This window comes from Numida meleagris, unplaced genomic scaffold (assembly GCF_002078875.1).
Source record: "Numida meleagris isolate 19003 breed g44 Domestic line unplaced genomic scaffold, NumMel1.0 unplaced_Scaffold249, whole genome shotgun sequence".
Lineage (NCBI taxonomy): Eukaryota > Metazoa > Chordata > Aves > Galliformes > Numididae > Numida > Numida meleagris.
Genome location: NW_018364295.1, coordinates 203751 through 216318, shown reverse-complemented (window position 1 = coordinate 216318; position 12568 = coordinate 203751). Strand labels below are relative to the sequence as shown.

The window sequence follows — 12568 nt, the reverse complement described above, 5'->3', positions numbered from 1 at the left end:
ATCCATGAATAAATGTGAGCAGTGGAAGTGGGCAGAGAAAAAGATCAGATAGCAAAGGAAAAATAAAATTGAGAAATGGATGTGCTAAGCTAGAAGATGGAAAGAAAGCAAGCAGAATCACGATGGAAATGGCTAGGGAAAATTAGAGTAAAGTACTCCGAAGAAAACAGTGTAAGATGGAAATTTAACAGAAACAAAACAAAGGAGAATTCAAGAGAGAGGCAGAATGGGCATGAAGTCCTGGTAGGCTGGGCTGGAGTAAGGAGAGACCAGTTCTGACACTGGGAAGAGGCATGTTTGTGTCATTACTGGAGGAAGAAATAGGCATGTTATGGAAGAAAAGACAGAAGACTGTGTCCTGGCAACAAAGAAGGTTTGGTATTGAGTTCGGAGAGGGTCTAGAGAGGAGCTACAAAAAATTGAATATATTTTTCTTCAGTTTGGAACAAATGATTCAAGATTGCTGTGTATGGAAAAGGAGGAGGATGGTGTCAGGCTGAAGAGGAAGTGAGAGCTCAGGCCTTCAGGGGAGCCTTTACTTTTCTGTCCAAGAAGGAAGAAATAATGATAAGATTTTCATGATGATCATCAGGCTACTGCTACCAAAACTGTTTCAAAATGGTTAACTATGAGCTTCAAGTGCAGAAAACTCTGTGTTTGTTAAAAATAGCCTTCTGGAGTTAGGGCTCAGACAGCTAATAAAAATAGCTTTAAATAGGAAGCCGGGATGCGGCTTACATAATTTTGCATTGTGACAGACGCTTTGAGAAGGGGCAGAAACTAAGTAAATAATGGAAGAACTGGAAATCCTGGTAGCGGATCATGTAACTAGACAGTGGCAGGCACATGGTAAAGAAGCACTTCTTTTGGAACTAGAACGACTGAAGGCATGGGAAGAGATGTAAGAGAGGTGAACTGAAAGATCAAGTGTTTGTGTGTGAAAGAAGAAAAGAACTGCTTTAAATTGGAACTGGAGATATGGTCCAGCATTTGCATTCAAGTAGTTTGTGCTCCAGAACAGCCAGGAAAACCGGCAAACAGCACTGAATTAGTCTCAGAGTATAAGAAGGAAAGTGTATTTATTAACCAAGGAACAACACTGTCGTCAGTGTTTGGCCACTCACACTTTTTAATTGAGCTGAGTTGTGATTAGAAAAATGTAAAATAAATATCAGATTATTTAACTACAAGAAATGAAACATAAGGAGGGTAATGGCTGTACAGCCTGGTAAAGGTCTTTGTAGCCCAGAAACTTTACTCTGAGCATGCCAGTATTCAGGACTTAGGACAAGAAGACAATCACAGCCTTTATCCTCCCAGCTTCTGATAAACAAAAGTTTAGGGATTACCAAAACCAGCGTTGGCATTAGGTCTGCGTTGTTCAGCAACTATTTGTAAACCTAAATTCCACTGTTTGTCTAATCCTTACAAATCTGTCTGTTTTTTTTGACAGCGGTTGTTTTACAGCAAAGACTTCTGCAGTGCACTTATGTGCCACAGAAAGTAATTCTGTTGTCTGATAATTTTTAATCTCAAGAAATAGTGTAAAAAGACTCCTAGCCACTGTCTTCACACAAGTGACAGTTGTTTAGATGTCTGTCAGATATCCTCTATCACCTCTTCTCTGCATTCTCTATGTTGTCATAATCTATTTCGGTTTTTCCTACATGGTAGTCTCATCAGATTATCTCTACCTCCCTTTGTAGCTCTCTAGATTTTCTTTATCTATTATAGGATGGCATGACTGGAGCTATTAACTATTTGAATATTAACTATTTGAATGTGAGTACACAATGTACTTTAAAAAAGAAAAAAAGAAGCAGGGAATAGGAAATAAACATCCAAAGAGCAACTAGAATGAATAAAAATTAAGACAATATGTATGAAAATGTATTCAGAAACAGATGCTTCTGGCTACCCAGGAAGTGAAACATTTAACATTTTCAAGCAAGTTAGTGGAAACAAGAAACTTTATATTATCTGTGTGAAGCTGAAATAATTGCAAATCAATCTGGGGTTTTCTGGAGGTAGTCAAACGGATCTAAGGACTCTTGTCTATCCGGTGTGTTGGTGTTTCAAAATAATCACAATTGAGTATTTGCAGGGTAGGCATATTGGCCAAGGCCAGAAAGCAATTTTTTCCCATTTTTGAGGTATACTTTTGTCCTCCTGTTTTCTTCTACTGAAGCTAAGGTGTTTAAGGTATTTTTTGTCAAAGGTTGAATTGGGGGCCATTTTTGTCTTGAAGCTGTTGCACGGTAACCAGTTCACCTTTTTATAATTGTTTGGGGAACTGTTGACTCCAGTATTGTGTTCCTTCCTCCTTGCCATGGCAGTCTGCCTTCTTAGTAGTGTCTAATTCCTAATTATGTATTTGTTTCTTGAGACTTCAGACCTACATTTGGTTTGACTGTACAATTACACTCTTCTTGTTCTTAGAAATGAATTGTTTGTTGTGCTTAGGAGGAATATTAAATAAAATACATTTTGGGTAGTTGGTATGCTAGTTGTAGACTATGTCTCACTCATGTTTCAGTACCAAATTTGGAGATTCAAAATGTGCTTCCCTCTCTGCCTTAAAGTGAGATTGATGGGACTTCTGCAGGCTTTGCTTTTCTTGGTTATGAATTGTTGTCCTTTCCAGACTCCATGGGAAACATTTCCTAGATAGTCCCCACTTTTTCCAGGAGCTGGATGCCATTCATTTTGCTCATAGATCTTCTCTGGGACATTGTAACAATATTTATTGTTTTTGGCGCAATGGGTGTAGGAAGTTGTGTTGGTGGGATGGAGTGAAGGTGAGTTAGAACAGGGCTGCTGGGAACCAGGCTCAGGGATCAACTAGGTCATTCCTATGAATCCTTGCAACACTTAAAGTGGGCCTACAAAAAAGCTGGAGAGGGACTCTTCATCAAGGAGTATAGCAATACTACAAGGGACAATGGCTTAGAGCTACCAGAGGGTGGATTTAGATTAGGCATTAGGAAGAAATTCTTTACAGTGAGGATGGTGAGGCAGTGGCACAGGTGAAACTGTGGATGCCTAATCCCCAGAGGTGTTCAGAGCCAGGCTAGATGGAGTTTTAAGCAACTGGATCTAGTGGGAAGTGTCCCTGCCTATAACAGGAGGTTGGAATTGGGTGGTTTTTAAGAGCCCTTCCAATCCAAACCATTCTATGATTTTCTATTGATTTGATGCAAAATTAGCCATATAAGTGTGCTTTCTCTTGTGATATGTTCTAAATTGATGTGAGAAAAGTGCTGGCAGATAGTGTTGTGGGTGAGGAAAGACAAGGTGTTGAGACTCAATTAGCATGGTGCTGCTGGTGACCCTGGCTCTTTCTGCTGGTTCTGCAGCCAAACCAGTGACCCCCGGATGGGGACCAAGATGTGGACAGTCAGCAACTTGATTGTTGACAGAAACTGTGAATTGACACCTCTTTGTGGCAGAGGTGAGCAGTGTTCTTGTAGAACTGGCCTTGAGCTGGCTGGCTTTGTACTCAGAGGATGGAGAGAAAGAGAACTCAGTGTGCTGGACAAGGTTGGTAGTTGCACTCTGCTGTACTGCTGCAAAGAGCTGGGTATCACCTTGGTCTCAGCCAGCTGCATCTCAGGGTGACATCCAGACCATATTTTCATCAGCCCAGAATATTAGATGTATCTTAGCTAGTCAGAAGGACCTCTTTATCTTGAATCCGCCACACATAACAGTGTGTGTTCAGCTAGCTACTGCAAGCTGGTATGCCAGAAATATCCCGCCTTCTGTCTCACTTTTCTTCTAGCTGTGTATAGCTCAGCACAGAATCAGGAGCTGTTCCACTTGGGTGCCACGCTGCTCTTCATCAGAGGTGCTAAACTGAGCAAACTTGTTTGAAAATCAGCAAAGCAGTTGTCCTGCCTAGTCAGGAGAACTTTGCAAACGTTTGGCTAGGTGAAAACAGCAGGGGAGCTGGAGTTAAGCGTCAAGTGTGATTCATGTCACCTCTGAACCACTAGCTCTTCCTGCCCTCCCTGATGTGCAGTAAGAACTTAACCCCACCGCCTTGCTTAATGGTTCTTCTCCTTGCAACCATTCCTACAGCGATCCTGTGCCAACAGCAGCACTCTTCCTCCCCACCAATGCTGGCAAGTTCAGCTGTTACTGGAATGGTGCTGCCGAGTGAATGCAGGCAAGGACCAGGACCCTGCTTCAGCACTGGATGGGTAGGCGAAGGGAATGGGCTGCCCTCCTGCACATTGGTTGCAGAAGGCTCTGCCACGTCTTCACCAGCTTTGTCATCTCTAACAGCAACTAGGAAGCATTTGGTGTCACTAGCAAAGGTGCAGTCCAGCACCCCAGATTCAGGGACCATGGCGAACATGTAGAAGTCATTTATATACTGGATACTTGATGCCATGTCTCCACTTGGTTTCCTTCTCTTTAATCAGATGGAGTTGATCTCTCTCACTTGCTGCTGGTGATTTTCTAAACTCTTAATCTCCTCAGGTTACATCTTTCTTCTGGGAGACCATCCTCCAGTGGTTGACTCTAGCCTGATTGCTGATGATGTGACATAGCTCACTCTCACTCAGAAATGTTCAGTATAGCTGCATTCCCTCATCTTAGCTTCAAGGATGTGTGACTTCATGTTTAGCAGCACATTGAGACATATTCCTCTCAAGTGAGCCCAATTTTGCAGACAGTTCATGTTGTACTATGGAAACACTTTGTCCTTGTTATTTGCACTCCAGAACTGTAGTTTTTTCTTCTAACTTTATCACATCTGCTCTCCTGCATGTATCCGTGCTTCTGCCACTGCATTTTTAGCATGTGGAAGGGAGAGAGTGATCTTGAAACTAGTGCCAACCACTGAAGACTGAAAGGAAAATTCCTGTGGCAAGATCCCTTAAAATACAGAGATTTTCCTTAAACTATGTGTGTGGGTTTCTGGGTTAATGCTTATTTACTGCTGTCTTTCTATTTTCTTTATGTGTGTGTGTAGGATAAAGATTGAGGAGGAATATGCTAAGAACCTGTCCAAACTGTCTCAGAATTCCTTGGCTGCTCAGGAAGAAGGGTAAGTTTGTCTCTGTGACTTTAGCAGAAGACAAGAATTTCTAACATTAAAGTCATTCTTCCCACACAGATACAGACATTCTTCCTGAGCTTTTCCATTCAGTAGAGGTTTATTTAGCTTAGCATTTTGAGTGTATTGGGAAAGACAGAATTGATTTGCAATATTTTTCTTTTGAAGATATTCATGGTAAATTTTTAGCAAGACCTATATAAAACCTTGCATTTCTAATGATGTGTTTAATGGTATCCTTGTTGGAACCAGCAGTATTTCCTCTTGGGATTAGCATGTATATATACTAAATTACTTTGAGTATGGAGGAATATATAGAATAAATATGCTGCTGAAAACGTATTCACTGCTGAAAAGGGAAGGATCAAAGAGGTCTTGCTGAAGAATACAGTGGAATGCTGTTCATTTTCTTGGCACTGGGATGTCTCTGGCACCAATACTTTTTGCCCTAATAAAGGCTGCAGAACAAACCACAGCAGCAACACTTCAGAAATTATCAAGAAGATAATAAGCAATGTACTTCAGTTGGACTACAATTCTTTAGTAATAGTGAAAAGATACCATTCCTGAAGGATTAAAAATAATTAGCTGTCTATTCCAATGCAAACCATCTAAGCACTGAAATCTGAGGCTGGAAATCATAGAATGGCTTGGGTTGGAAGGGACCTTGCAGCCCACCGAGCCCCAGTGCCTGACTTGGGCTGGCTGTCACCCACTAGGTCTGGCTGCCCAGGGCCCATCTAGCCTCACCTTGAATACATCCCAGGATGGGGGACCCACACCTCTCTGGGCAGCCTGCACCAGTGCCTCACCAACCTCATAGTAAAGAATTTCTTCCTAATATCTAATCTCAATCTCCACTCTTCTAGTTTATAACTGCCCTCCCCTGTCCTGTCACTGTCTACCCAAATGACTGTCCTCACCGTAGTTCTGACACTGTGTTTCTATTGGGAGTGAAGCTTCACAAGATGTTTTCTCTGCTTCCAGTAGATGAGAGGTCAGCCAGGGTGTTAGTTACTTCTCTAAGCATCTAAACTGATGTCCAGGTTTCAGCTGGGACAGAGTTGATTTTCTTCATAGAGTCTGCTGTTATGCTGTTATTTGGCTTCAGGAGAAAAACAATTTTGATAACACAGCAATGTGTTTCAGTTGTTGGTAAGCAGCTTCTCTCAGTGTCCTGCCAGTGGGAGGCCTAGGGGGCACAAGGAGCCCCCTAGGAGGGACAGAAACAGGACAGCTGTCCTAAACTGACCAACAGGATATTCCATACCAAATGACATCATGTGAACACTATAAAACTGTGGGGAGTTGGCTAGGGAGTCAGCCACTGCTTGGGGACTGGCTGGACATTAGTCTGAAACCACAAGTGGTGAGCAATTGTGTTGTGCCTCACTTGTTTTGTAAATATATATATATGTAAACGTTACTATTATTTTCCCTTCCTTTTCCATCTTAGTGAATTATCTCAACCCACGAGTTTTACTTCAATTTTTTTCCCCATTCTCATTCACAGCAAATGTTTGTGTGGTGCTCAGCCTGCTGGGTTAAACCACAACTATGGACCCCGGTTTCTGTTCTTTCCCTTCTAGGGTTAGGTTTCAACCTGTTCCTGACAAGGCTAAAACCACTGTGTTTCACATCTTCTACTTGTTACTACTACCCACAGCAGGAGAGTGCAGGAAGGTCTGAAAGAGAAAAAGGGAAGGAGACTAGGGGATAGGAGATGAAAAGAGGGAGGAAATGAGAACTGAAGCATAAGAATGTTAAAATAGGGCATAAAGGGGATGAGGAATAGGTTCTGTTCCGTAAATACAAAAGGTGATAAAATCCACAGTTATTTAAATCATTGTAGTTAGTTAAGAGATGTAGAAGATACTTAGCATGCTGAAATAACAACTTCTTTACTTAAATAGATCAATTATAATAATGCAGCTCAGATAGCTAATTCCTGTGAGAAATGGGTAGTGGGGAGGGGACCTCAGGGTGTGACAAGGGAAGGAGAAGAGTTGAGAGAGCTTGCTTAGGTGAAGGTGAAGCATTTTCAGAGTGTTTAACTATGATGAACACCATTCTCGAGAGGACTCAACTCACTGGACCAACGTTAGAAGTTTACAGATCATTATTTTAAAATTGCAGATGGTTGGGAATTTTTAATGCTACTAGGAATGGGTAAATATGACTGTCTTTGAACAGGAGGTGGGGGAGATAGAGAGAAGGAGCTGTGAAACTGTAGATCAGTCAGCTTTATATAACCTTGAGAGAGTGATGGAAGCTTTCTGGAAGCGCTTAGTGGAAAACAAAGTGATGAGCAATTATTGTGGATGAATACAGAACCAATGATGTCAAACAACCTAAATCTCTCAGTGTGAGAATAACAGGCCGTGTGGAAGAAGGAGTCAGCATCATAGCTGTTAATTTAGTGTAGCTTTTCACAATGGGAGATTCTTGTAGGCAGGCAAGAAAAATGGGTGTAAGGCTGATGTTCAAAATTGAACTAGATAAGAAATTATACTCACCACTTAGCTATGTGAGTAGCTATGGATTGAGATTCCACAAAGTTTGTCCCAAGTCTAAGATTTTTTTTCAATATATTCATTAATGATCTGTGATAAAAGAAAGAATGGGTTTATTGAAATCAGAGATGAGGCAAATCTAGGAGGGCTGACATAAAATTTGTAGAAAAGATTGCATTTCAGAGTGATTTCGGTAAACTAGAGAAATGAGCTGAAAAGAAAATTGAAATTCATTTCAGTAAGGAAAAAGTACCAGGTTTTATGCTTCCACAAGGATGTGAAGGATACAGTTACATAACAGTTTGTGGGAGAAGGATCTGTTTATAGTGAATCACAAGCTTATTCATCAACAACTTCATGCTGTTGTCTAAAAAAGCAATCACAGTGAGATCTGCAGAAGAGTGTCTGGTACAAGATAGTCTGTGACCAGTTTAGCAACTGGAAGATGATGTAGCTTTTGTTATGACACACTGAGAGGAATCTAGGCTGTTGGAGAGGGTCTAATGAAGGCATGTTCAACCTATGGGCCACATGCAACCCTGGGCAGCTAGTAGTGCAGCCTCATAAGATCATAAACTTTTAAGATTATCATGTGACTTTTAGCATTATTTTTCGTTAGTGAATTGCATATAGCTTGAGCGCAGACTGTAGGTGACAATGGAACGCTGTGGAGGGGAGGGTACAGTGCAGGGCTGACCTACCTCTGGGGCCTGCCACACACACATAGTCTAATTCAGACCCATGTGTTGTACACTTTACATCATCATGAAAGCTGTGAATTTCATGAAGTCCAAGGGGCTGAACCATTACCAATCCCAGGAGTTCCTTATAAGGGCGGGTGCTGATTATGGGGTCATCATTTACTCTTCTGAAGGAAAGTGGCTAAGTCAGGGTAAAATGCTAAAAGGATTTCATCATTTGTGAAATGAAATTAAGTCATCTGTGGAATCAGAAGGAGAATTTGTGCCAGAAGTTGACAAAAAATGGCTCACAGATTTAGCTTTTTGGTGGATTTGACCACTCATTTAAATGAGTCAAACATGTATCTTCAAGGTGGAAATCAACTTATCTGTGCTGTGTTTCAAACCATGACAATGTTCAAAATGAAACTTAAGTTACAGCAAGCTCAAGTTATGAAACATCGTTTCATACATTTTCATACATTGACTAATGAATGTTCACAGTCCTGTGAACAGCAAAAAATATGCAGCCTTGCTTTCCATTCTAATAAAGGAATTTGACAATAGGTTTCAAGATTGCCAAAAATACCTTTCAGTTTTTTGGCGTATTTGCAACTTCATTTTCAGTCAACATAAATACATTATCTGTGAATTTTCAAATGAAATATATAGACATTCAACTCAAAGAAAAATATGATCATGTCTTTTTATTGGACTTCTATAAGATCTGTCTTCTCAGAGAAAAGTATCTCTCACTTCACAATCACACCTTATTCATATCATCACTTTCATAGAATCATAGAATACCATAGAATCCTTGGAGTTGGAAGGGACCTTTAAAGACCGTCTAGTCCAACTCTCCTGCAGTGAATAGAGACCCCACAGCTAGATCAGGTTGCCCAGAGCCTGGTCCAGCCTAACTTTGAATGTCTCCAAGGACTGGGCATCCACATCTCTGGGCTACCAGTGCCTCACCACCCTTGTTGTAAAAAACTTTTTCCTTATATCTAGTCTAAGTCTCCCCGATATAGTTTTTTTGACAGTACATACATTTCTGAACAGCTGTTTTCAGGAAGAGTAAAATTAGATTAAAAAATCTCTGATATGCATCTTGAAAACTCATTAAGACTTCAACCACTTCCATCAAACCAGACTGATGCATTAGTTTCATAAAAACAAGGTCAAATGTCCCACTGGTTTTATAGTTCTGTTGCCCTCTTTTTTATGTTTTAATGAAAAATATTAAAATAAATTGTTACTTATATACATTAACTATGCTACATATTTTGTATGCGGCCAAGACATTTAATCTACACTCACCGTGGCCCCTCCAAGCCAGAAGGTTGGACACCCATGGTATAGAGGATTGTACATAAGATTACATTGTCTGGAAAATAACTTGTCTGAAAGAAAAAGAAAGTGGGAGGAAGGACCTAATATTTTTCAAATACTTAAAGGCTTCTGCATAGAGAATTAGAATAATTTGCTCGCTGACTCTAGTGTTTAAAGTAGAAGAGGTAAGGGAAAAAATGCACTTTAGCAGATTTATTTTAAGAAAAGAAAGGAATTAATAAATGTTGGATAAATATATATGTTAAAATTTTAAGGATAAGATAGCAGAATATATTTCTTAATGACACTGTGGGATCTCTGTAACTGGAGATGATTATGAACAGTTTTTTCAGATAACTGCCACATGCAGTGCAAATGTCATTAATTAGTCCTTGGTCACAGAGACCAGTTATCTTCTCAGATTTCTGCTGTCACTTTTCCATGATTTTGCAGAGCATGATATGCTACAAACATTTGTTGTGTCATATGAAGCTGCCTGATGAATCTTGATGTAAGGATGTTCAGAAAACTGTGCTGATCGTTGCTATGTTGTGTTCTTTCAGCACGCTGGGAGAGGCTTGGGCTCAGCTAAAGAAGAGTCTTGCTGATGAAGCAGAGGTTCATCTCAAATTTTCTTCTAAGGTAAATAGTTTGCTTTCCCTGTTTCAAAAATCTTTGCCCTCTAATTGATAATTTGCCTCAAGCTTGTACAGATTACTTCTCTAGAGGGAGAAACAAAAATAATACTGTTCGGTTTCTCACCAAGAACCTACTTTACCTGTCTGCAAGGAGGAGAACCAGGACTCTGACTTGTTCATATTGTTAGCCTTTCTGAAAAGGGCAGTGGGAACTTACTTTGTGTTATTCTCAGATATTCTCTCAAGAGATGCCCAAGGAGACTTCTTGTACAAATTATTGTTTGTACACTATATTTGTACAAATCTGTTTTTTTCCACCACATGTGACAAACGCTTGCATCCTCTAACATTGTGTTAACCTCTGTGGTTGATCAAGTTCAATATAGATGCAGATATCTAAGTACAACAGCCATGTTCTGTAAGAAAATTATAACTCTGCAGTAAGTGATTATGCAGAGGTTACTCAGGCAACCAGCTGCTGCCCTGGTAACCCACTGCTGTGCTTCAGACTTCCACTTCAAGGTTGTAATTAGTGAAATACTTTTTGCTCCCTATTGGTCTCCCAAATTGATCTCCACTGGGAGGAGGAGCACCCTGAGTGACATGTGAATGTAGTCAAGCAGTGAATAGGACTCTTATTGTTTTGCTGCTCCTTAAATCCTCCACAGCAGTTCCTGTAGCATCCTCTGAACTCAGCACTGATCCTTTACCCGCTTTTTCCTAAGTCCAGCTTTCTTTTATTAACAGGTCATTTTAAAAAATACTGATTATTGCTGTTACGTTCAGAAAAAAAGTTCTTAGAAGTAGTAATTGCATTTCTCATTGATAAAGAAAATCCATCAATACTGGCACAATGCAGGGCACACCAAAAGTAATCAGAAGTAAATGCTGACCATGTAGATACTGAGTAGCTTCCATGATACTCCTTCGTGATGCTGTTACAGGAGGAGGGATCACAAGTACATTGGAGAGGGTGACAATGCTCTTGAGGCATTCAGAAAATGTAGCTTTACTGTGTTAGTGATACTTGTAAAGACTGGAATGGCAACTGTAGATACATGCACACAGGTGCGTATATCCTTCATGAAGGCTGTGATGGGATTGAAGCCCTTCTCCAGCTGATTATCTCTCATTGAGTTCCAGAGGTGAGTTCTGTTCTGGAAGAGAAGATGTGTATGTATCATAGTTTAAGTAATGGTGGACCGATCTGGTTATGGTAGTATTTTACCAGCCATTCTGGAAATAGTGCTGATAGAGCAGATAACTGCTGTCACTGAAAAGTCTTGTCTAATGTCCAGCACACAAAAATATAGAAAGTTGACTTGTTTGCATTTTGAGCCTCGTGATGATGCATTTCCCATTGCTTTGAGGATCTCAAAATTTTCCAATCTCATTTTTGAATGCATGTAATAAATACCTTAACTTTCTGTTGGTCAAGGATGATTACTACTGAAATTTCTCCTGCTTTGTTTCTCTGGCTCTGGGGATTTTCATGGGGGTTCTTGCAGCAATGCCTGCTTGAATCAGGTGAGTCAGGTTTCTATCTTTCTTACCGAGGCTGATTGACTCATCTTGGATTGTTTGCTCAGGTTAACTCATTTACTGATGGAGGGATCTGGAGGGCTCTCTGACTGTTCAGCTAATTCAAACTCAGTTGGACGCAGACATCTCTATCAGTTATAATATGTTGCCTCTTCTGTTGCCACTGAAGCTATGCAGAACTTCTCTCTGTGACAGTTCTTATTTTCATTGAGCTTTGGAAATCCTACTGGCACAGATACACTTTTGTACCTCAGGTATTGAACTTGTACAGCCATGCTGGACCACAAAGCTGTGAACTTTATTAGCTTGTCTGGGGCCATCTTGATTAGAGGGTCATAAAAATATTGTCTGGAGTTTTCTCGTCCAAATTCCCATTGAGAGCAAGATTATCACTCACAGTGGATCAAGTCAGCTACATCTTTGTCTAGCAAAATCTTGAATATCTTTTAAGGATAGAAATTTCACAACCTCTGTTTAACCTGTACCAATTTTCCACTACTATTCTTGTGATACTTTTTAAAAACGATATTCTGTCTGAACCTTCCGAAGACAGCATTTGTGGCCATTATCTGTTGTGACATTGCCTGGCCCTACAACAAAGAATTTGGCTCCCTGACTTTCGCATAATTGTAGGCAATATTAGATAACATTGGTGCTACTCTCCAGCTGCCTCATCAACTTCAGCTTTATTAACTTCTCTAGGAAGTGCTGTGGGACTTAGGCTATCTTTGTAGCATCCCTCTGTCAAAAGGCTGTATTGAACACAAACGAAATGTCTTTCTCCATTCAAGTAGTTCT

The 12568-nt window shown here is 40.4% G+C and overlaps 1 protein-coding gene across 7 annotated transcripts in view; it reads left to right on the top strand.

Annotated features, from left to right (window-relative positions):
* Positions 1–12568, top strand: part of GAS7 (growth arrest specific 7) — a 112428-nt gene that overhangs the window by 80348 nt on the left and 19512 nt on the right. For 6 of the 7 annotated variants that reach the window (XR_002433923.1, XM_021382488.1, XM_021382489.1 and 3 more), the window contains 2 exons: positions 4982–5056; positions 10154–10232. Coding sequence is in view for 6 of the 7 variants with exons in the window: in XM_021382488.1 (XP_021238163.1) it covers positions 4982–5056; positions 10154–10232 (154 nt within the window). In the remaining variant the exon portion in view is untranslated. The remainder of the gene's footprint in view (positions 1–4981; positions 5057–10153; positions 10233–12568) is intronic. The other variant, XM_021382490.1, reaches the window with a different exon arrangement.